At 37.9% G+C, this 24,039-nt stretch overlaps 3 protein-coding genes and 1 long non-coding RNA gene across 6 annotated transcripts; 1 reads left to right on the forward strand and 3 right to left on the reverse strand.

Moving 5' to 3' along the window:
• On the reverse strand, window positions 1-5,125 carry LOC141615928 (F-box protein At2g23160-like). Of its 2 annotated transcripts, XR_012530319.1 has the most exons (3): window positions 4,906-5,125; window positions 2,644-4,624; window positions 1-413 (listed from the first exon to the last, which is right to left on the reverse strand). XR_012530319.1 is itself a non-coding variant. In XM_074433830.1 (2 exons), the coding sequence occupies exon 2, from the start codon at window positions 4,599-4,601 to the stop codon at window positions 3,426-3,428; it is 1,176 nt and encodes a 391-aa protein (XP_074289931.1). In that variant the 5' UTR covers window positions 4,602-4,624; window positions 4,906-5,125; the 3' UTR covers window positions 443-3,425. The 2 variants fall into 2 exon arrangements, 1 of the variants encoding a protein (XP_074289931.1); XM_074433830.1 differs by lacking the exon at window positions 1-413 and having other exon boundaries at window positions 443-4,624.
• Window positions 5,126-9,625: 4,500 nt separating this feature from the next.
• LOC141620314 (uncharacterized) lies at window positions 9,626-10,564 on the reverse strand. Its single transcript, XR_012531937.1, has 2 exons — window positions 10,027-10,564; window positions 9,626-9,845 (listed from the first exon to the last, which is right to left on the reverse strand). It is a non-coding gene; the product is annotated as an uncharacterized LOC141620314 (long non-coding RNA).
• Window positions 10,565-11,135: 571 nt separating this feature from the next.
• On the forward strand, window positions 11,136-16,594 carry LOC141615949 (histone-lysine N-methyltransferase, H3 lysine-9 specific SUVH4-like). Of its 2 annotated transcripts, none has more exons than XM_074433831.1 (16): window positions 11,136-11,225; window positions 12,145-12,627; window positions 12,730-12,771; window positions 12,848-12,907; window positions 13,012-13,066; window positions 13,144-13,253; window positions 13,492-13,671; window positions 13,804-13,902; window positions 14,237-14,335; window positions 14,666-14,715; window positions 14,804-14,892; window positions 15,005-15,188; window positions 15,271-15,376; window positions 15,461-15,643; window positions 15,732-15,956; window positions 16,190-16,594. In XM_074433831.1, the coding sequence occupies exons 2-16, from the start codon at window positions 12,175-12,177 to the stop codon at window positions 16,301-16,303; spliced, it is 2,049 nt and encodes a 682-aa protein (XP_074289932.1). In that variant the 5' UTR covers window positions 11,136-11,225; window positions 12,145-12,174; the 3' UTR covers window positions 16,304-16,594. The 2 variants fall into 2 exon arrangements, with proteins under 2 accessions (XP_074289932.1, XP_074289933.1); XM_074433832.1 differs by having other exon boundaries at window positions 11,146-11,225; window positions 12,173-12,627.
• Window positions 16,595-22,219: 5,625 nt separating this feature from the next.
• Window positions 22,220-23,167, reverse strand: LOC141590504 (putative F-box only protein 11). The gene has a single exon (XM_074411094.1). It carries the CDS (start codon window positions 23,165-23,167, stop codon window positions 22,220-22,222), a length of 948 nt encoding a protein of 315 aa, XP_074267195.1.
• Between the last annotated feature and the right edge of the window lie 872 nt (window positions 23,168-24,039).

Consider the following 24,039-nt stretch of genomic DNA (forward strand, 5'->3'; position numbering starts at 1 on the left):
AAAATCATATGCCTCAAACTCATCTATTTCTTTCTTGAGCTTAAAAACCAGAACAGTCGACTTAGAATCGACAAAAATTCCCAATAGCTATCATTCATATCCCTCGCTTGTGCCATAATACAAAATCCTCCTTTTCTTTCAATCATTTATTTACCTTTAACTAAAATATCCTTCACAAAAAGAAAAAAAAAAAGATCGGAATGGAGGGAGTATGTATCGGATATATACTTCGGGTACTAAGTTCAATCACCTTGATACAGCACAGCGCACACCCGGAAAAATGAACAATGAACAATACTCAGAAGAGATAACACGTCAAAAGTCCCAGAATGAGTCCCAGAGAGCTTTATAAGCGTAACAATCATCATCTGTAAAGGCATGTTCTCATGCAACATGCAATGTATCTGATCCAGCTGCAAACAATATACCAGATCGTAAAAAAAAGGCCATAACTACGACAGCCACAACCAACAGCAACAAAATGAAGGGCATTAAAGCAAGTAGTTTAGACAATGGATAAGGGAATAATAACAATAATTCTAGCTAATCAAACAGCAAGATGAACAAGTAGCAACGGCCATATCCTTTGTTTACGAGGATAGGCTTTTCCGAATATCATCCATAAGAGAAAGTATTTTCTAATTCACACGAAAGACGTCATCCTGAGCTCCATTTCCTTTGTGCAACACTAAGCTCTCCGAATACATTTCTAGCTCTACATATTTCGTCATAGATTTTCCACATTCCTGCACCTGGCCACTAGCAATGTGATAAGATTTCTTCCCAATAATCAAACAGCTGCCGTCATCATTCTGGTAATAGAATGCCTTGGGAGTACATGTGGTCCTTGAATAGCAAAAGTGGAGGGAAAGGGAGGGGAGGGAGAAGGAGAGAAGAGAAAGGGATGGAAGGGAAGGGGAGGGAGAATGGAGGAGGTCATTTTCCCTCCAAATCTTGCCTTTGTTGGAGAGGAAATAATTTGGCTTGGAGGGGGGAAGTGGAGGGATTCATTTTCCCTCCTCTCAAAATCCCTCCACCTCCATTTTGCTAACCAAACAAAGGATTTATCATCCCTTCCTTTCCCTCCCCTCACTTTCCCTCCAAATCCTCCTATCCAAACAGACCCTAAAGCACGAGCTCTTGATATTGAGGCCATTATTTCGAACAGTCCATCGTTGATCAATCACTGAGTGTATAAACCGCAAAAAAACATATCTATAGGCTGAGTACCCGGAGTTTCATCAAACGTGATAGCGAGGATTTTATATTCCTTAGTCGAAGGAGCGAATCCAAACACAAAAGCAGTCCTACCATGCAAATGGGAAGGAATTGGGGCAAGGAGGAATTAACAATGATTTTCTAATACTAGGGTTCCACAATATCATTTCTTGCTTTTATCAACAAATTCCACGTTAAAATTAACCCATTTATACTCAACCCATTACAAATCCCTCGAGAATTGTCATTTCCTGAACTCATTAGATTGTGACCGGTTTTCCTGAAAGTATCAGCTCTACAAAGTGTCATCAAACATCATGTAACTAAACAAAATCAGCGCCATCAATTATAGAGCACCAAGGTTTACAGACAGACCTGAATTGTAACAGGGTTTTACTCGGCATTCTTGCCAAAATCAGAGACCATCGAACAAAAGAAGACTAAAATAAACCCTAATTACTTCGCAAAAAAGTAATTAAACAAAGACATTGAACAAAATCAGTGAAGACTATGAATTACAATCATTACCTAAACCCTAAATTAACCTAAAAATTTATGAACACGTGTACAAAGAATAAATTACGAGGCAGGGTACACGAACTGTTTTATTTGTTTAGATATTTTTTTCATTTTATATTAGTTTTATTTGTTTTAAATACATGTGTTTAATAAATTTACCTATTTATAGGTCGGGTGACAGAGTGGGCGGGTCTTGACCTTAAATGTGCAGGTTCTTAGCGGTTGGGTCGTTTTCGGGTTCGGGTTGAAAAAGCGGGTCCTTTTTGAGTATTTTCGTGCGAGTTTCGGTTAGTTTTTCGAGTCGGGTCAGGTCATACACATGAACACATCTAGTCATTGGACATTCAATACTTGAATTATGTGACACCATTTCACATTATGATAATGCGAAGTAAAAGGAAAAGGATACAGTAATATGGAATTAAAAAATGACTACAAAGTATGTTACATGTCTTGCAATAAGCTTCTAGTGAATTCGTGATAATGAGTATGCATTATGTTACATTTACATGTCACTACAAGCTTATTATCGTGATACCAGCTTATTTACGAATTAGTTAATGGTTCATAAAATCGTGTTATTGTAGTAGCGGAATTAGTGGTGATACTTATTTTTGAGCAATTCTTACATCTTAGAACACATCAAAAGTCCCAGAATGACTTTAGTCATATATACCAAGAAGGAAAGAGCTTTATAATCAGTAACAGTCATCATTTATACAGGCATGTCATCAGAAATGAGGAATGAGCAGACAGAAACCAAGAACATTTACAACTCATATATCAACAGTTAACTTGTGATGCAACTGCAAACATGATGACCGTGACTCTTTGATCATCGTCAAAATGAGAGATCAATAATCATGACGAACCTATATGAAAACGGAGGAAAGAAAGAAAACGTACCTTTGCATACATGCACGGGCAGCTAAGCGGTTGTTTCTTTGTAGATCGATAATCATTGATTGTAAGTTGTTACTCCCAATGATACTCATGCGCGATTAGAAGTATCCAACAAAGTGTCCAACACGGATCATATGCGGGGTAATATGAAGAGGAAAAGCAACATAAGTTACTCCTATCAAACTGAAGTGATTCAAATCTACATGAATAATTTGAAGAGGTAGAGAAAAAAGCTCGAACCATTTTCGATAGAAGGATCTTATCAGAAACTTCTGAAATTCCGAGTTCATCATAACACAATGCAACAAGTGCCCATGTGGTACTTAAGATAACATCAGATTACAAGATGGCAGAAATAACAAGGGAGAAACCATATAGTGCATCATAAACAAATTATGCCAACAAAAGATGAAATTCCAATTAGAATAGCTTAGAAAGCAAAAAAGTTAATTCGACGGAGTACAAATGATAAGTCACTTCCAGAATGCAGAAACTATGCTCTAGCCAAGTTCGAGACTAAACAGTCCGATAGAAGAACCTGGGCCAATGAATCTTCCAAAAGGGCTAGTAGTTGCTGACTGCAATCATACACACGTCTATACATAAAATCAGCCATTATTTACGGTCATATACTTCTAGCATGAACCAGATAAAAAAAAAAAAGGCCATATCTAGCAGAGCCACGACCACAGCAGCAAAATGAAGGACAATAAAGCAAGTAGTTTAAACAATAGGCCGGTAAAGACTAAGGAACAATAGTATTAGAGAATATGATAATATATTTTCTAATTCCCAGGAAAGACGTCATCCTGAGCTCCATATCCTTTGTGCAACACTAAGCTCTCTGAGTACGTTTCTAGATGTACAAATTTCCTCATAGATTTTCCACGCTCCAGCACCTGGCCACTAGCAATGTGATAAGACCCCTTCCCAACCATCAAACAGCCGCCATGATCACTCTCGTAATAGAATGGCTTGGAGTACGTGATGGCCATGAATAAATCAAATCCATCACGAGTTGAAGTTCTAGAATGCCATAGAGTCCACACCCTCTTTCCAGCGTCGTGTTCAAGCACCCATATATTGGTATATACTTTAGATATACAAAAAAATGCAACCGATTCCCCAAGAATAAACAGAAACCTCTTTGTATCAAGTTTGCCGCCGGAGAAATATGGAAGCTTCAAAAAGGTGAACTTTTCCGAATCAAAGTCAAGGGAAATAAGATAGTTTTTATAATCCCCGTAAAATTTATTTCCTGTACAGTGTACCACCCCTTGAAAGAAAACAGTATTTGACGGACAACAATATGCCCAAAATATATCCCGAAAGCACGAGCGCTCGATATTGAAGCCATTTTTTCTGACAGCCGTCCATCGTTGATCACTGAGTCTATAAACCGCAATAAACATATCCTTTGGATGGGTATGATCAAATGCGAGAGCGATAATTTTATGCTCCTTGGTCGAAGGGGCAAATCCAAACACAAATGCAGTCCTACAATTATGGTTGGAAGGGGAATAAAGTGGGCAAGAGGGAATTAGCAATGATTTTCTAATACTAGGGTTCCACAATCTCAATTCTTTATTTTCATCAACATTTGTACACATTAAAAGTAACCCATTACAACACCCTGAAGAACTGTAATTTTTAAAGCTCGGTAAATTGTGACTGGTTTTCCTGAAAGTATCGGCTCTACGAACTGTCACCAAACATCCTTTTTGACTACTCAATCCCAGACTCTCAAAGGCTAGGAATAATTTATTCCTAGTATTGTTATTCATGTTGCAGAGTTGAAGATGCAAGTGAACAAAATCAGCGTCATCGATTATAGAGCACCAAGGTTTACAGACGGACCTGAATCGTAACAGGGTTTTACTCGGCATTCTTGCCAAAATCAGATACCATATTTCTATGGGTAAGTACTTGATTGATGTCTTCGTCTTCTTTTTGCTCATCATCTTCAAATCTTTAAGCCAATCTCCTTTAAATGCAAAAAAAACAACTTTTAATGAGTTTAAATTCGACAATTTAGGGATTTCAATTGTACGAATTAGGATTCTTAATTTATCGTACAAAAGAAGACTACAAGAAACCCTAATTACTTATCAAAAACGTAATTAAACAAAGACATTGAACAAATCAGTGAATACTGAGTATGAATTATGAACATCACCTAAACCCTAAATTAACCAAAAAATTCATGAACATGTGCGATTATGAAAAATTAAACAAAAATGTGTTAAATAGTACAGAGATATTGACCTGTTTATAGTCGCAGCAAAGAATTTGAAGAGGAATGGCGCGAATTGAAGGCGAATGATGAAATTGTTGAAGATGAATAAGCTCAGTAAAAAATTGAGAGGTAAAGGTGAAAAATGAAGGATAGATAAAAGTCGTTGGTTGATTTGTTGAAGGGCCGGACCGACGGATTATGAGTTCGGTCTATTGGGTCGGATTAGGATGAGAAATTGGCAGATTAAACGCATGTTTATGTTTATTGTTTACACTTTATAGAGTTTGGGTTGGATGGTAAAAGTGGAGGGAAAGGGAGGGAAAGACACCTGGTAAATGGGTTAATTGGGTTAGATTTAGCTCGGGCCTGACATTTCGGGTTTCTTAACTTTTCGGGTTGGGTTGGGTCATTTCGGGTTATGGATCTGTTTCGGGTTTGTTGGTCGTATCTGTTTCGGGTCAAGTGGATCGAGTCATTTTTGGAGTTAGTGAATAAGAGAAAAAAGGCATTTTAAGTCTTTTTGAGTCAATTAAAGTTATGTTTTGTCGTGTCATTTTCGGGTTAGGTGGTTTCAGATCGGGTCACTTTGGGTCGGGTCTGTTACGGGTCCATGAAAAGCACGGTTCGGGTCGGGTCGGGTCAATTCAGGTGTCATTTGGGTGCGGCAGTTCGGGTCAATTTCAGGTCTCGAGTAAGTCTTTTCGGATGACTTTGTCAGGTCTAAAGGAAGGGGAGAGGGAATGAGATGTTAATGTTTGGATACAATTTCCATTCAAAGTTGTTGCAAATAATCGTAGCCTATTCTAAAAGATTGTGGATTTGTGGTTATTGGCAAATAACCGAAACCGAATACATGAAAGCAAATAAAAGATAACGGTTATCGTAAAGAACAGTAGCCTTTAATATGAAAAATTTCTGATTAAAAAAAGGTAAACCACTTAAGAGTAAGTGCAAACGAATGTCATATTGTCATGTCATTATTGGACAGTAGCCTTTAATATTGCACGGGTGTAAAACTAGTTTGATATACTAACTAGTATAAATCCCGCGCACACGCGGTTTTTTAGATAGGGACATTAGAGAATTTAACAATTATCTAATTATATTTAACTTATTCTAACTCCATTTGAAATTTAAGTATAGAATAAAACTTAATATTAGTAATGTTTTATATTAAGAGATAGAAAAAAGAAGGTTCAACACCGTTACCGTATATACAATTGCTGAAACTATTTTGTGTGTATCTGTGTTGTAATAAATATACTTATGTATATATTAAATCAAAAAAATTAAAAAAATAACCAAAAATTTAAATGTTCACGTTGTATACAGTAGAAATAGATAGTATTAAATTAAAGTGTAAAAACAATTATTCGCAATTTTTTCGTTTTAGAAGTAAAACAACATATGAATGCTCTTATATTGTAGTAGGTTAGTTATTGTATGTAATTAATCAGTACTAGTTTTTGAACCCGTGCCCGCACGGGCGATCCTCAAAATTGCATTATAAATAATGCTTATATTATAATTGTAATTTTCAAAGTATATATATAAAATAACTCATTTACGTGCCATTAATCGAGTCTAATCAAAGAACTATTTGTATATCTAACATCATATGAAAAAATATTACTTATATAATAATTGAACTGAATCGGCCTGAATTGAAATGAAATTAACTTAACTTCTAAAAAAAGAAATTAATTCCAAAAGAACAGGGCCTAACGGATCATTACACCCCTTCTAATTCCTTAAACCTACATACTTTAACAGTCGACTCCTCAGGGACCCAAATCCGATTCTGTTCTCTTCCAACTTTCTCAACATACCCTATAATTCCCTAACAATGACCGACCAATGTTCAACACCAACGCGACTGTGACCCACCATTGACCATCCAATAATAACCCATCCACCACCTACCAGTCACCTATCACGACTCTCGACCCACCTCACTACTCATCACGTATAACTTCCATAAGTCCACAACTTGACACTCTAAAGTTGACCTAATCCGAGAGATAACTCAACATTAACTTAAAATATCACGACATATACAAAGAGTCAAGTCGATAAAGACCAAAATAAACCAACCTAATGAATAACACTTATAAAATAAAATTAACTAACCCAATAACTTCCATGAATAATGACCGTAAGTTCATAACTCATCTCAAACTGGTAAAATATTCGGAAAAAATCAATTGGATAATGATTTGATGAGTCACACCAAGCAAACCCATCCCAAACCCGATAAATTATCATAATGATGCGGCCAAGAAATGAATTTGATAATAACCCGCGATAATGAAATGTCTCAACTAAAATCCAACCCGGCAAATATATAAATGACTCGACCTAACCCAAACTCGATCTACGAATTAACCCGACTAACCCAACCCTAGACATGGTCAGGATCGTTATGATTCGAAACGACGCCATCTGACCAGACCCGACCACCTCTATGTAACACATAAAAAAATGTGATGTCATAACATGGTAAACTGTTACTCGTACAACATAGTTACTTACTCCGTACTTGCTTAGATGAATTGCACACGTTAATCTGTGATGGTGTCTTTAATAATGGCACACAAATCTATCAAATTTATCATTTGTTTTACTCATATCTTCCAACTGACTTCCTTCTCATTTCCCATCGGTTCTCACAGTTATGGCCAAAAGGACATCAATTAAGAATCCGAACTAATAATAATTTAACTGAAATCTGTCTGTTCTTGGTATATAGGTTAGTAAAGGAATGCAATTCTTTCACACTAATTGAATGAATAATAGATTATCACGTTAGAATAAAATGACACCCCTCTATTTTGGTCATTTGTTTACCTATTTTATTTTGGCGTGTCCATTGTCCAAGATAATTGATTACCTTTTTTATTTTATGAATGTCTTTGATTTGTAATTTGATATTCTACACTCAATTTGATTCACTTGTCACTCAATAACTGCTCCATTCCTTTCTCCTTGGTCTTTGTGCCAAAATCAAAGGTAAACAAACGACCGAAACGGAGGGTGTATTTTGCTATGTTTTACCATGTCCATTTTCTCGCAATATTAAATTATGTAACAACAATTTGAATAATGGAGAGAAGACATACAAAACGGAGGAAGAGCACATAACTCCAACTAATTGTCGAATCACTTCTTATGCATATATATATATATATATATATATATATATCAAATTATTATTTGGGACTTTGCCCCCTTCTTTTGTTAGTAGGTTATGTACTATGGACTTTGTTTCGGCCATTGAGCCGCTTCACCCCGACCCGCCCCCTTGATGTATTTCTCTTGAACTTGACTTTTATTTAATCTAAGTTCTTTCGTTCCAAAAAAAAAAAAAAAATTATTATTAAATCATTTTCTTACAAATATAATATTGAAGTAGATTATAACATTAGTTAATTCGAGTGTTACAAATGACAATCAAATAGGATAAGACGACTAATGTACTTGTATACGTACTGACTGAAGATGGTAGATCTGCAGAAATCGAAGAAAACAAATGTAAATATTCTGTGATAAATAGAAAACTACATTGTCACTTACGGAGTATAACACAGTATGAACACAAATTTATGTATACGTCAGTTTTACGCATGAATTGATCATAAATCAGATCTTTTATTAACCACTTTTACTTATTAATACGGTTGTGTTTAAACCTGTTTTACAACTATATCATGTTAAATCAGCTTGCATGATTACATATGACTAACTCCATAAATAAATATCTAAAATGTTATGATGATGTTATATTTGTATATTGAACATATCTAAAAACTCACAAAAGAATATCATAGTTGTGTCTCAAATCTCAATCTATCTTACTATATTGGGAAGTTTTTTATGGATAAATTGTGTCGTTTGACGGGGACGTATGAAGTATTTAGTTTAAGTATTTAGAAAAACCGTAAGTACTAACTTAGATCAAAGTTTGTTTTGAGTGGATTTTCTGTCCCATTATATTTTCTTTTGTAACACATCATTAGTTTAATAGAAAATGTAATACAAAAATGGAACAAATGATCTTAACTCTAATATGGTTGTGTTTAATCAATCAATTGATTAAAATAATAAATGATTATGATTAAATATTAGTCCCTCCGTTCCAATCAATACGTTACACTTGCTTGATTTCTCCCTCACAAATTAAGGCAAGTGTATACTATTTGCTTGATTTCTCCCTCATAAGTTAAGGCAAGTGTAAAATATTCACTGGATTATAAGGAATATATTATTAAAATAATCCTTCAATATTTATGTGATATTCAATTATCGTATTCCCAAGTACACAATTAATAATTGTAAGCTTATTCACATCATCATTTTTAGGTGTCCTGCTTTCGAAAAGAAGGATAACTTCTCTCATTTCACTGTGATTTATCACACTGCCATTGTTTTTGTTCGCAAAGTTATCTAAAATAAGCCGATGTTTGTGAAATCTTCCAAAAATAACTCATTTTTATTGTGTGTTATCATAAAAATAACCTAACTATTATAACCATCTCAAGCAAATATCCGCGGTCGGAGTCGTCGAAGTCATAATAAAAAAATATCTATGAAACGAAGTTTTGCAACTGAACTAATCTCTTACAACGTCTAGATGAACGAAACAAAGTATAAATAAGAATTACAAAGAATCAATGGTCCAACTTTGATGAATGAATATGGGTTATAAATTTTACCCATATCTCAAATTTTCAGTGTGGGGGCGTTTAGATAATTAGGAATTTCACATCATTAATGAAACCATTTACAAAAATATACATTCAATTTGGTATAAGAAATAAATTAACTTGTATCCAAATTAACAATGGAAATGAAATTTGGCTCTATTTGGCCGCTAAATCAATACATATCTGCAATCTTCAAAGTTGATAATGTGTGAATAATTTAGCTCCAAAGCTTCTTTGTGATGACCAATGCTAGGGTTTGAATCCGCCTTACAACAACATTAGTGTAAAACCGTCTTACACAAGACTAACTCTTTGAAAAATATTATTTATTTTTAGTACTATTATTCAAAATAAATAAAATACATGTCATTTCGATTGGGTATAAATAAAAACTGTCATGATAATAATATTATTCAAAATGAATAAAATGCAAGTCAAATAATTTACCAATTTTCATTGTCCCACCATTTCGACTGAGTATATTGAATTCCTCCCTGCTCTACATGGTCATAATTAATCACTGTTATTATTAGAGATTAAAGGATCGTGATCCACATCAATTACGAATCAACTACATATAAAATTACAATATAATAGAAAGAAATGAAAAAGTAAGCAAAGTAAAGACTAAAAAAAACAATGAAGTTCTCCTCATTGTCGGCATACTCTGTGTCGAAAAATCACACACTATATAATTTACCAGGACTCTCTTTTCAACAGAGAGGGGAGATCACGATGCAGCAATGTGATGGCCGAAGGTAGCTGTTGGAGGTAACTATATGAATGAGGTGGGCAATTTCGGATACATATCAAATGTTTTTCATCGTAATAAAGATATAAAAACTTTAAAAGGAAAACCTAATTGATGTGTTGCTGTGATATCAAATTTAAGAGAAAACGAAATCAATATAAACGATAATGGTAGAACCGTAGAAGATAACATAAAATATTTGTTTCCAAAATGATCCCCACATTGGCTTCATACGTTCCTTTTCTGATGCAATCTCCACAAATTGCATTTTCATGAAAGGAAAATTTAAATTGCGTAAATCTCGGCATATATTTTGTGGTTGTTCAATCATGCATTTTTCCTAATATTTTATTTTAATTATGGATTTTTTGTAACTGATAAGATCATTAAATATGAAGCATTTTCCTATATTTACACGTGGCATTTTTTAAGAAAATGACACGTGGCAACATATGAAGCAGATGGTTTCTGCTTTAATATAATATATGATTGGACTATTGGCCCAATTGTAGATAAGATATAATGAAGCCCAAATATAGAATATTCATTTAGGCGAAAAAATATTAAAGCTTTCTTATTCTTTTAGTTTAGTGGGGATGAACAATTTTATATATAAAACCGTTTTATATAATAATTTCCGATTATTATTGGACTGATTTTATCACACTAAGAGACGGACTTCCAAAGTCCAAAGTCCAAACCATTTGGATTTTGGACTATCCACGTATCCACGATTCTCGTTAATACGCACTCGTCTCGTCACGACTGCAAGCACGACTGTCAAATGAAATTCAAATACTTTTAAAAACCTAAGACAGTTGTCCTCTGCACTTCATTTTCAGTCTTCTCATTTCAAAACCTCTCCCTTTCCATCCACAATTCGCCAAAACACAAGGTAAAATCATCATCTAATTCTACAATTCAGTATTCCCTGCATTTCATTCATTTGTTTACGTGTTTTAATCCAAGGCAAACAAATGATTGAGACGTATGGAGGAAGTAATTATTAACGTGTTTGTTTTATATTTTTTACTTATTTTACGCCCTAATTGTAGTAGCATAGGCGCATATCAATGTGATTATCGTGTTTATTTAAATTAGATGTTGTGATAATTGCGGGATGAGAGGGAGTCGGATGTACATAGCTTTACACTCGTGTTAGTAAATCACAAAGAGGCTATTTCCGAAAGATGATTATTTAACATTGTGTATTGTTGCAATATTACAAATGTGTGTCCAAAAATGGCGCGCCTCTTTTGCACGAAGCGCGGACTTTGTCTCGGTGATGTATTGGGAAATAGAATATTAGATGGAGTCATATGGTATGATATCGTGATAGGATTGTAAATATTACGATAATACTCAATTTGTCCCGATCATTTGTTTGTTTGATTATCCGTTACATTCATTGTGAGGAGTCATTTAATCAAAGGTAGACAAATGATTGAAATGTAGGTAGTACTCCCTCTGTCCCGGTCATTTGTTGTCCTTTTCCATTTTTGGGTGTCTCAGTCAGTTGTTGTCCTTTCTATTTTAAAAATAAATTTGATGAGTAATTTGATAATTTACACTCAATTGATTCCACTTGTCATTTAGTAATTGGCCCCCCGCCCCTTTTCTTGGTCTTTGTGCCAAAACAAATGGACAACAATTGACCGGGACGGATGAAGTATATTAATCCGTATTATGAATAAGATAAGAAGGTAGGAGATATATGAATATTATGTGCCTCCTTTCTCTGTAGTTGCTGGTATGAGTAGAGTTTACTGTCGCGTATGTGAGCGTGCAGACTTTAAATTTTGTCATTTATACAGTTTATACAGGTCTGAAATTTTTATTTAGGAATGACGAACACAGAAGTGAAGAAAGTGGAGAGTGGGCTCAGGAGAAGTGAGCGTACGCGAATTAGCCAAGTATCTTACAATGAAAAAGTAATGCAGTCGACGCCTGCAAAGAGGCCAAAGATCAAACAGAAACACTCAACAGGGTTGCCTGTAGTTTCCAAGGAGATGGCTAAGAGCCTTCTTGGAGAGTCCGTAGAGATGGCTAAGAGCCATCTTGGGGAGTCATCCACAGTTTCCAAGGAGATGGATAGGAGTCTTCTTGAGAAGTCCACAGTTTCCGTGGATATGGTTAAGAGCCTTTCCCAGGAGTCTACGGAGGAAGGAGCTGGTTCAATGGGGATAGGGAATCAGCCACCTGAAGTTGATGTCGGGGTTTCTTCGGAGAAGAGTGATCATTTGAAGGTGAAGGAGACTCTTAGAGCATTTAACAATTACTATTTGCATTGCATCCAGGTATGGTATTATAACTGATCTTGATGTTGATATATTTACCGAGTTAAAATCCAATATTGCTTGACAAACTTTGTTACTTCTTGGTGATGGTGGCGGTTGTAGGAGGAAGAGAAGAGATGCAAAAAAACGGCAGAAGAGAAAAAGGTGTTGTTCTTGCTTGAAGAATATGCGAGTTATTTTTTCTAACATTTAGTTTTAATATGGTTTATGCATTCCACAGAAGTCCGGAGAACCTATTAAATCGTCTTTTAGCCGTCCGGACTTAAAGGCTGCGACAAAGGTAATGTGAATTTAATTTAACAACAATATGATCAGCTATTTAATTACTTTATTTGTTATTTTTTACATACAAACAAGGGAAGAATTAACTTTTTAGTATTGCAGATGCGTGATGCCAACAAAATTCTGTATCGTGAAAAACAGATCGGTTCCATTCCTGGTACGATTGTGTTCTGTAGTACAATCAGTGTCTCGTGAAATAGATGGGTGCTAATGCAATAACCTTAATTCTTGCAGGTGTTGATGTCGGGCACCAATTTTTCTCTAGAGCTGAAATGGTGGCCGTAGGTTTTCATAGCCATTGGCTGAGTGGTATTGACACCATAGGCGAGGGGCGTATCAAAGAGGTAAATAATCATCTTTCTTGGCTACTGTTCTCTTGGATTGTGATGACTTTAGTTTTGATGTGATCATTAGCTCTCGATCTTGTGAATTCAGGACAATTTTGATCCAACTATTTGCAGATGTACATAAATTTATTTTGCTCAAATTCGTGGCAGTCGTGTCACCAGAGCTTTATTTGATGATCTTAATAGTTATATAAGACGATCCATGAGAATTTGTTTACTAACTCGTTTTGTGCAGGACTACAGAAAATATAAACTACTTCCACTCGCTGTGTCCATAGTAATGTCTGGGCAATATGAAGATGACCTTGATAACTCGGAAGATGTTATCTATACGGGTCAAGGGGGGAACGACTTAAACGGTAACAAGAAGCAGGTTGCTGATCAGAAAATGACAGGGGGTAATTTAGCCCTTAAGGTCGGTCTGTCTTTGGATTTGATATGATAGCAATTCTGTGAATAATTAGAAATTATCATTACATCATTTACATGTAACATTTTGGCATAGTTATATGATTCCAATTTCCATGTACAAATATCTTTTATGCAGAATAGTATGTTGCAAGGTCTGCCTGTTCGATTAATCAGAGGTCATCCCTCAAAAAGCTCTTATGTGGGAAAAGTCTACACATATGATGGCCTCTATAAGGTACACCTTGTTTAAAACTCTCTGCAATTTACATTTATATGATGGCCTCTATAAGGTACACGTTGTTATTGTTAGATTCTTGTTTTAAATTATGGCGTTGGTTGGTTTGTGCGAAGTTGAAGCTGTTCTGAATGTTTGTATGATTATGATTTGCTTTTCTTTTGATAAGGTAACGCCTTCTTTAGTTGCAAGTCCATTGTTCACACTGCTATTTCCATATGACGAGGCAGTTTTTTATTATCCTGGGTTCGTGTTATTTGTTGGCCATCAATTACTATTAATGTGTGCTCACAGAGTTTTAACTTTTAAATTCATTATTATATGTTTTGAACAGGTAGACAAGTACTGGGCAGATAAAGGTCTCGCGGGATTCACTGTTTACAAGTTCAGTTTGAAACGGCTTGGGGGACAGCCAGAGTTGACAACTACACAGGTTTGTTTGTTCTCTTCATTCTTCGTATGCATTTATTGTAGCAGCTGTAGGGCTTCCGGAGTCCTGGCTATTGTCAGTGAAGTGGTCAGATGGTAGTTGGTACTGCCTAACCCGTGTGTAGAAACAGATCAAGAGTATTTTTGTTCTCTTCATGATAAAAAAAATTGTGCCGAAAATTGCATGAAATGACTGTTTATTCACAATATAAAATGTGCAATGCTATTGCTTCCGTCCACATTCCAAAAGGCTCTAGCCGCAGATTATTGTTACAGAAAGTTAATTTGGATAACGCGGGTTTGTTCCTTAACCTGTTCTTAATGGATTTGACAGGTTCAATTCATCAGAGGCCGGGTTCCAGATACTATTGCTAATCTGCGAGGGTAAGCGTTACTTAGATTAATACAGTTTGTGTCAGCTTATTTTATGAAACAATTAATATGTTTATTTTTATTTGTTTGTGGCTTAAAGACTAGTCTGTAAGGATATCTCTGGGGGCCTGGAGAAGATTCCCATTCCAGCAACAAATGAATTCGATGATTCACCTGTACCAACCACAGGTATATTGCACTATCTAGTTGTGTTTATATTATGCTATTTTTTACGCAATAGCTGAATTGACTGTTTTTACTTTTTTTTTTTTTTTACTTTCTTTTGCCATCATATCATTAGGCTTCGAGTACTGCAAATCATTAGGCTTCGAGTACTGCAAATCTATTAAAGTTTCTGGCAATCTGAAGATCCCTGCTCCAAAAGCTGGCTGTCATTGTGTGGGAGGTTGCGTGGATCCGAAAGTTTGTGCTTGTGCTAAGCTGAATGGTTCTGACTTTCCATATGTTAAGCGAGATGGTGGCAGGTGGGTGCATGAACCGGTTAGTGACCTTTAATATTACTTGATTTAGCTATTAGCTCTCAACTATTGTCTGCTTGCTTTTCAGACTCGTAGAAGCAAAGGATGTAGTTTTCGAGTGTGGCCCAAACTGTGGTTGTGGACCTGCTTGTGTTAATCGTACTTCCCAACAGGGATTAAGATTCCGCTTTGAGGTTATGTATTTGACCAATCAATATTGACTTCATTAGCTATATATGATTTGTTGCTGATGAACATATTGTTAAAATTTTACTTAGGTTTTCCGTACACTGCACAAGGGTTGGGGTGTGAGATCTTGGGATTACATCCCAGCCGGTTCACCAATATGCGAATACATTGGAGTTTTGAAAAGATCAGATGAGGCAAACAGTGTATTGGATAATATGTTCATCTTCGACATTGATTGCCTGCAGACTATAAAGGGTCTCGAGGGCAGAGAGGTATTGGTTAATCAATGTTCATAAGCACTCTATAGATTTCTTTCAAATCCTTGCAAGCTTAGCGAAGCTGATGTATTTGTGTTAACAGAGAAGGTTAAGAGATGTGTCTATTCCTTCTGAAGTTTTATCGGACAAGGTTGAAGATGGTACAGCGGAATTTTGCATCGATGCTGTATCGACTGGAAATTTTGCTAGGTTCATAAACCACAGTTGTGAGCCAAACCTGTTCATCCAATGTATTCTGAGCTCTCATCATGACCTTAATTTAGCGAGGGTGATGCTTTTCGCTGCAGATAATATTCCCCCACTACAGGTGAGTTCAAGAATATCATTATTGCCTGTCTTTGGATTTTTTTTGGTCTTAGCCTGTATTTTTTAAGGCGTCATAATAATCTGATGGATTTTGAAACTGTCTAATGTAGTCGGAGCCAATTGTAGAAACGGACTTTCATTATGAGTTAGATCGAAACAACCATTTTATGTTGTAGTAGAATGTAAACCAGTATTTTTGCACTAAATGAGTAGGTGGTTGTACTGTACTTGCAGGAGCTATCCTATGACTATGGATATGCACTTGACAGTGTTATCGGACCCGATGGCAAGATTAAGCAAATGGCTTGTTATTGTGGTGCTGCTGGCTGCAGGAAGAGGCTCTTTTAACTTCTTTTTTGTAGGATCCATTCAATACAGTTACTTGTAGTATAGAGTTAGAGCCAATTGAAATGTGAATAGTCGAGTGAATGAGTACAATAGTTGTTACGAGCGCAGCTGAGATGAGAGCTAGCCAATTTGGTGATCAATGATCTTAAATATGTGATAGTTATATAACAATGTTTACGCAGCCAATGTAGTGTATGATGTCAAATTTTTCGCAAATGGCAGCCTCTGTGCATTTTGCTTAGGAACTGTTGTTTGGCGACTCCACATGAAATTTTTTGTTTCGATGCTGAATCTGTTATGCTATTTCCGTGTTCTCTTTCTGTTTGGATTGTAACCCTTTGTGATTGGGGTTGCTTATACTTTCAAAGGATTCAGAACCACACTTATTTCTCGTCTGTGAGAGCAATGGGATGCAAAGGTGAATGCAGAAATCTTGTTCCGAGTTTCTGATGTCTTGATTCCGAATACAATACTTGTGCTGTCCAGTAACACAGCCAATACTACTACAGGCCTGCAGCATCAAAGCTGGTGAAACTGAACTGCTACATGGTTTTCAATTCTGTAAACTAACAGTCACTTGTATATCCATCCAATTGAATGTGTATAGATCAATGAGCTTAGAAAATGCAATCTGGCATCTGACTCGACACATCCGGTTGTTAGATAAGTGTCTGAAAGATAGCACTGTGTAGCGCCGAAGATAAAAAAAAAAAAAAAAAGGATAAAGAAAGAACCGGGATGGAGGAGTATCGGATATATACACAGCGCAAAATCCGAAAAAATAAATCCATAAGAGTAAGTATATAAAATTTGATATTGTTTACGAAATCAGAATATTCGGTCATTTACCAGATTGGAAAAGGCCACATCTAGCAGAGACCGTTACAATCAACAACAGCAAAATTAAGGACCTTAAAGCAAGTAGAGTTAAGAGCCAAAGGCTTTTCCAAATATTATTCATATTTTCTAATTCACGGGAAAGACGTCAGTCATCCTGAGCTCCATATCCTTTGTGCAACAATAAGCTCTCTGAATACGTTTCTAGTTGTACATATTTCCTCATAGATTTTCCACGTTCCTGCACCTGGCCACTAGCAATGTTATAAGACTTCTTCCCAACTATCAAACAGCCGCCATGATCACTCTCGTAATAGAATGGCTTGGTGTACGTCGTTTTGGCCATGAATAAATCAAATCCATCGCAAGTTGAAGGTTTGGAAAGCCATTGAGTCCATACCCTCTTTCCAACGTCGTGTTCAAGCACCCATATTTTCGTATATTCTTCAGATATACAAAAAAATGCTACCGATTCCCTAAGAATAAACAGAAACTAATACGGTTAGGCCCGTAGTTATGTTCGTATATTGTTATGGGCTTGGCTATAAGCCAACCCTAGTTTCGTATGTTCTCGTAAGTTGTATAAATACACGTTTATGATTAATGAGAAGGCAAGAATTGTTTCCGTATCTAATTGATATCTTAGCATGGTATCAGGGAACCCTAAATTACAAAAATAAAGATCATAAAATCACAACATCCAGCCGCCATGGGCGACGGAAAAGGAGAAACGTCGGCAAAGATCGACCCTTCTTCTCCATATTACATTGGTAATCATGACAAACCCGGTGAGTTTATTACTACCTCTCGTCTCAAACTTAATAATTTTGATGAATGGGTCCATGATGTTCGTATTGCTCTAAAAGCACGCCGTAAGTACGTTTTTGTTGATGGTACCATCAATGAACCCGCCGCACCCTGTACGACCGCGGATTGGGAGACCATACACTCCATGCTAGTCTCGTGGCTTACGAATATCATCGATTCAGAGGTAAAGAACCTTCTTCCTAAATTTGAGAATGCTAAGTTATTATGGGATGCCATCCATGAACGATTTAATATTGTTGATGGACCACGTATTCAACACATTAAGAGTGCCTTGCGTGATTGTACGCAATCTGAGTCGATGTCGGTTGCGGTGTATTATGGCAAGCTAAGTCAGTTATGGGACGAATTGGATAAATATGAACCAATTATTACTTGTAAGTGTGATGGTGGTGCTGTAGGGAAAAAGCATATGGAACGCAGGGAATCAGACCGACTACATCAATTTTTACTCGGCCTGCTACCTGGTCCGTATGGCACTCTCCGCTCTGTTCTCCTCTCTCAGACTCCTCTTCCGACTGTCACTCGTGCTTTTCATCTTATCAGTCAGGAAGAGCATGTCAGGGGGACTGATAAGACAGAAAAAGAAAAAGTGGTGGCTCCTGAGGTCGCAACCTTTGCTGTTCGTCCTCCGTTGCGGCCTGGCATATCTTGTCGGCGTCCTTCCTCTGAATTATCACGCACTGAACGTCAACAATTAGTGTGTAATAATTGTAATCGGAAGGGACATGACCGTAGTATGTGCTTTGATCTTATGGAAGAATTACCCGACTGGTGGTATGAGCTTAAGGGCGTTAAACCACCTGGCCGTGGAGGGTCTACTCGTGGCGGGCACTCTAACCGAGGCAGAGGAGGTGGGAAAAGTGGAACGTCTGGTGGCATGAAGACTGAAACCAGCCACGCAGTTGCTACTTCATCAGGTGAAGGAGACTCGTCCAAACCTCCGGTTACCGTGTATGGCACACCCACTCACACCTTCTCTGGTAAGTGGCTAATCGATACGGGTTGCTCGCATCATGTGACAGGTTTATTAGAAAATTTGGTCGATGTTCGTACTATATCCAGCCGTGTGGTTGGTTTGCCGGATGGAACGCAGGTTCACGCTTCTCAAGTGGGTCGAATTCGGCTTACTCCAACCATCTCCCTTGACCCTGTTCTTTATGTACCTCAGTTGCGTTGTAATTTAATTTCCGCCTCACAATTAAGTGACGCACTTGATTGTGAATTTGTGACTAATTCCAATATATGTCTTATTCAGGACCGATGTACGAGAACGGTGATTGGCAAGGGTGACAGGCTGGATGGACTATACTACTTACGACATGAACCACGCATAATCACAAGTACTATAGGAGTTGTTTCAAGTATTTCTTTATGGCATAAGCGGTTGGGTCACCCTTCCGAGAAAATAGTAAAATTACTTCCGTTTGTTAATCATAGCAAGGACAATTTACCAAAACCGTGTGAGGTTTGTCATCGTGCAAAACATGTTCGTAATACATTTCCATTAAGTAATAATAAAAGTGGTTCCATGTTTGAGCTTGTGCATTGTGATCTTTGGGGTCCGTATGATCCCCCGTCTGCAAGTCATGCCCGTTATTTTCTTACTATTGTGGACGATTTTTCTAGAGGTGTATGGATATATCTCTTGACTAATAAAACTGAAGTTTATGACAAATTTTTGAATTTCCTCGCTATGATCCGTCGTCAATTCTCATCCGAAGTAAAAATTGTCCGGAGTGATAATGGCACCGAATTTCATTGTTTACAACCTTATTTTGCCAAAAATGGTATTATCTTCCATAGTTCTTGCGTGGGCACTCCCCAGCAGAACGGTCGCGTAGAGCGTAAACATCAACATCTCCTCAATGTGGCTCGAGCTCTTCGTTTTCAGGCCGGTTTACCTATTAAATTTTGGGGTGAATGTGCCCTTGCGGCAGCCTATCTTATTAACCGAACACCTTCTGTCCTTTTAGGAGGAAAGACCCCATACGAGGCTATCTTCGGCTCGCCCCCACCGTATGATCATCTGCGTATTTTTGGGTCCTTATGTTATGCCCATAATCAACGTGCGAAGGGGGACAAATTTGCTAGTCGAAGTCGAAAGTGTGTTTTTTTGGGATACCCAGCAGGAAAGAAAGGATGGTACTTATATGACATGGACCGTCTTGAATTTTTTGTGTCTCGTGATGTTATTTTCTACGAAGATAAGTTTCCATTTCTTGAGGACACACCCACCAGTGGCAGTGAGGTGCCTGACATAAATTTTGACAGTGATGATGGTGTCACTAGTCATCATGACATGCCACCTGCATCATCGCTGGACCCACCTATAGTCACACCTATAGTGGAGGCGATTGAGCAGCCTCCGGCAGACGGAAATGGACATGTTCAGGAGATTGAGCAGCCTAGTGACGATAACGGAAATGGTCAGGAGGCCGAAGTGAGTGGTGATTCCACTAGTACGGCTGAACAACGCCCCATGGGACGTGGTCATCGAGATAAAATACCGTCAACATCTCTGCGTGATTATGTCGTTGGTCAAACTATTCGTGGTAGTGGTCCATCCAAAGCATTTCATGTCACTTCGTCATCACCGGTCTCAGGTAAACCTTACCCTCTTGTAAATTATGTTAATTGTGAAAAATTTACATTAGAATATCGTACTTTTCTAGCTGCTCTCATGGCCCATAAAGAGCCCACCTCGTTTCACGAAGCGGTAAAAGATGTTGGATGGCGTAAGGCCATGGATGCAGAGATGAAAGCTCTTGACGATAATGGGACGTGGACTTTGGAGCCTCTTCCTCCTGGAAAACGAGCACTCGGAAGCAAATGGCTATATAAAATAAAGTACAAATCTGATTCATCGATTGAACGACTTAAGGCACGGCTCGTCGTTTTTGGTAATCATCAAACGGAAGGCATAGATTATGCAGAAACATTTGCTCCCGTTGCTAAAATGACCACTGTACGTACTTTTCTTTCCATAGCAGCCTCCAAAAATTGGCTTCTTCATCAGATGGATGTCCATAATGCCTTTCTGCATGGAGATCTGGATGAGGAAGTTTATATGAAGCTGCCCCCTGGTTTTCAGTCCAATGTCCCAGGTATGGTTTGTCGGTTGCGAAAGTCTTTGTATGGACTTAAACAGGCCCCTCGTTGTTGGTTTGCTAAGTTAGGTGATGCATTAAAAAAATATGGGTTTGTCCAAAGCCAGTCTGACTATTCCTTGTTCACGTACACTCGAGGTAACATCCAAGTTAATACCCTTGTCTATGTTGATGATTTAATTATCTCCTCCAATGATTCCGCTGCATTAAGTACCTTCAAAGACTATCTGCATTCCTGTTTTCATATGAAAGACTTGGGTCCACTTAAGTATTTCCTCGGGTTGGAAGTAGCGCGAAATGATACTGGTATTTTTCTGTGTCAACGGAAATATACCCTGGATATTGTGTCTGAAACTGGTCTGTTGGGATGTAAGCCGTGCGCTACTCCACTTGAACAAAATCACTAGGTCGTAATGATAGTAAGCCTCTTGAGAAGGCCGAGCCCTATAGGCGATTGGTTGGTCGCCTGGTGTACCTTGCTGTGACCCGACCTGATCTGACATATACCGTACATATTTTATCACAATATATGCATGCTCCGCGACAAATCCATTGGGAAGCAGCCCTCCGTACTGTTCGTTACTTGAAAGGAACCCCAGGACAGGGTATTCATCTTCGCTCTGATTCGGATTTATCTCTTACAGGATGGTGTGATTCCGATTGGGCAGCATGCCCAACTACGCGACGATCTCTCACTGGCTGGCTCGTTTTTCTTGGTTCTTCTCCTATATCCTGGAAAACCAAGAAACAACATACCGTATCACTCTCGTCTGCTGAGGCCGAATATCGTTCTCTTGCTGCGATTACTTGTGAGCTTAAATGGTTGAAAGGATTATTGCTTTGTTTAGGCGTGGCTCACCCGAAAGCAGTACCGTTATATTGTGATAGCCAATCTGCCTTGCACATTGCTCATAACCCCGTGTTTCATGAGCGTACCAAGCACATTGAAATTGATTTGCACTTTGTCCGAGATGCTATTAAAGATGGCCTTATTGCTCCCTCGCACGTCTCTACTGTTCAACAATTGGCTGATATTCTCACCAAGTCCCTTGGTGCCTCTCGTCTTCGATTCTTAAATGACAAGTTGGGCATTCTTAATCCGTATGCTCCAACTTGAGGGGGGGTAATACGGTTAGGCCCGTAGTTATGTTCGTATATTGTTATGGGCTTGGCTATAAGCCAACCCTAGTTTCGTATGTTCTCGTAAGTTGTATAAATACACGTTTATGATTAATGAGAAGGCAAGAATTGTTTCCGTATCTAATTGATATCTTAGCAGAAACCTCTTTGTATCAAATATGCCACCAGAGAAATATGGAAGCTCCAAAAAGGTGAACTTTTCCAAATCAAAGTCAAGCGAAATAAGATAGTCTTTATTATCCTTGTATAAATCACTTCCTATACAGTGTACCGTCCCTTGAAAGAAAACAGTATTTGACGGATAAAAATATGACCAAAATATACCCCCAAACAACGAGGGCTCGACATTGAAACCATTTTTTCTGACAGTCCATCGTTGATCACTGAGTGTATAAACCGCAAAAAACATATCTTTTGGGTGAGTACCCTTAGTTTTATCAAGTGTGAGAGCGAGAATTTTATGCTCCTTAGTCGAAGGGGCGAATCCAAACACAAATGCAGTCGTACTTTTATGGCACAAATGGGAAGGAATTGGGTAAGGGGGAATTAGCAATGATTTTCTAATACTAGGGTTCCACAATCTCAATTCTTTCTTTCCATCAACATATATCCACATTAAAAGTAACCCATTACAACTCACTGAAGAATCGTAATAGTCTGAACTCGTTAAATTGTGACCAGTTTTCCTGAAAGTATCAGCTCTACGAATTGTGATTGAACATTTTTTTCCACCACCTTCAAAGGCTACGAATAATTTTTTCTTAGTATTGTTATTCATGTTGGAGAGTTGAAGATGTAAGTGAACAAAATTAGGGTCATCGATTATAGAGCACCAAGGTTTACAGACGGACCTGAATCGTAACAGGGTTTTACTCGGCATCATTGCCAAAATCAGAGTCCATATTTCTATGGGTAAATACTTGAATGAAGTTTTCGTCTTCTTTTTGCTCATCGTCTTCGTATCTTTAGGCCACTCCCAATGCAAGTAATTGATTCCAAGAGACCTGGACTATAACCTAAACACGGACGTGTAAATAAAGATTAATACGGAGTAATTGAATCAATTAATGACTTGAATATTATTGATTTTTTTTTTTGGTGTTGACCAGGAGTATCCCCTACCGACAACTGGGGCAATCTCCTTCGGGATACTGAAGGCAATTTAATGGGTTGACCCCTCCCAAGTTTGATTTTTTCATACTTGAATATTATTGATGACAAAGGTTACTTATAGCAATTACACGAAGAGAATTATTGAAAAATAATCTACCTATAATTTAGGTCAGAGATACGACAGAATATAGAAATTAGGACTAATAATATCTAAATCTAAATCTTATTCTAATCGGTATTGCTTTTTCACATACGCCTTTTACTCTTTCACATACGTAATTTACAAGGTTACCCTTGTCATTTCTTCATCCTTTTCCCCAATCAATTATTTTTCTCCCTTCCCTAATCCCCCTTCACCATTAAATCACCCCCACCCATCTCCATTAACCACCACACACCTCCATTAACCACCATCTCGCCGGCCGCACTCCCCACTCCCCGCCACTCCGGCCGACACCAGTCCCTGCTCCGACCTCGGCCAGCCACCCCTGCACCGGTCTCCCCTCCCCTGCACTCCCTTTCCCGGCAGTCCCCCTCCCCTGCAACTCCGCCTCCCCCGCCCTCACTCTCCCCCGCAACACCCCACCCCTGCAACTCCGACCACCGCCCTACCATGACCGGCCATTCTGACCTGACAACCTCCTTCCCCAGCCCACCCCTCCCCCGCACTCCCCCTCCCCCGCACTGCCCTTCACTGCTCCGACCACCGCC

This window comes from Silene latifolia, chromosome 1, assembly GCF_048544455.1.
Source record: "Silene latifolia isolate original U9 population chromosome 1, ASM4854445v1, whole genome shotgun sequence".
NCBI lineage: Eukaryota > Viridiplantae > Streptophyta > Magnoliopsida > Caryophyllales > Caryophyllaceae > Silene > Silene latifolia.

Coding starts and splice junctions, on each gene's coding strand:
- LOC141615928 (XM_074433830.1), bottom strand. CDS start 4,601: ATGATGAGCAAAAAGAAGACGAAGACATCAATCAAGTACTTACCCATA.
- LOC141615949 (XM_074433831.1), top strand. CDS start 12,175: ATGACGAACACAGAAGTGAAGAAAGTGGAGAGTGGGCTCAGGAGAAGT. Junction 14,336..14,665: donor CAGAGTTGACAACTACACAG/GTTTGTTTGTTC, acceptor TGGATTTGACAG/GTTCAATTCATCAGAGGCCG. Junction 14,893..15,004: donor TTCACCTGTACCAACCACAG/GTATATTGCACT, acceptor TCATATCATTAG/GCTTCGAGTACTGCAAATCA.
- LOC141590504 (XM_074411094.1), bottom strand. CDS start 23,167: ATGAGCAAAAAGAAGACGAAAACTTCATTCAAGTATTTACCCATAGAA.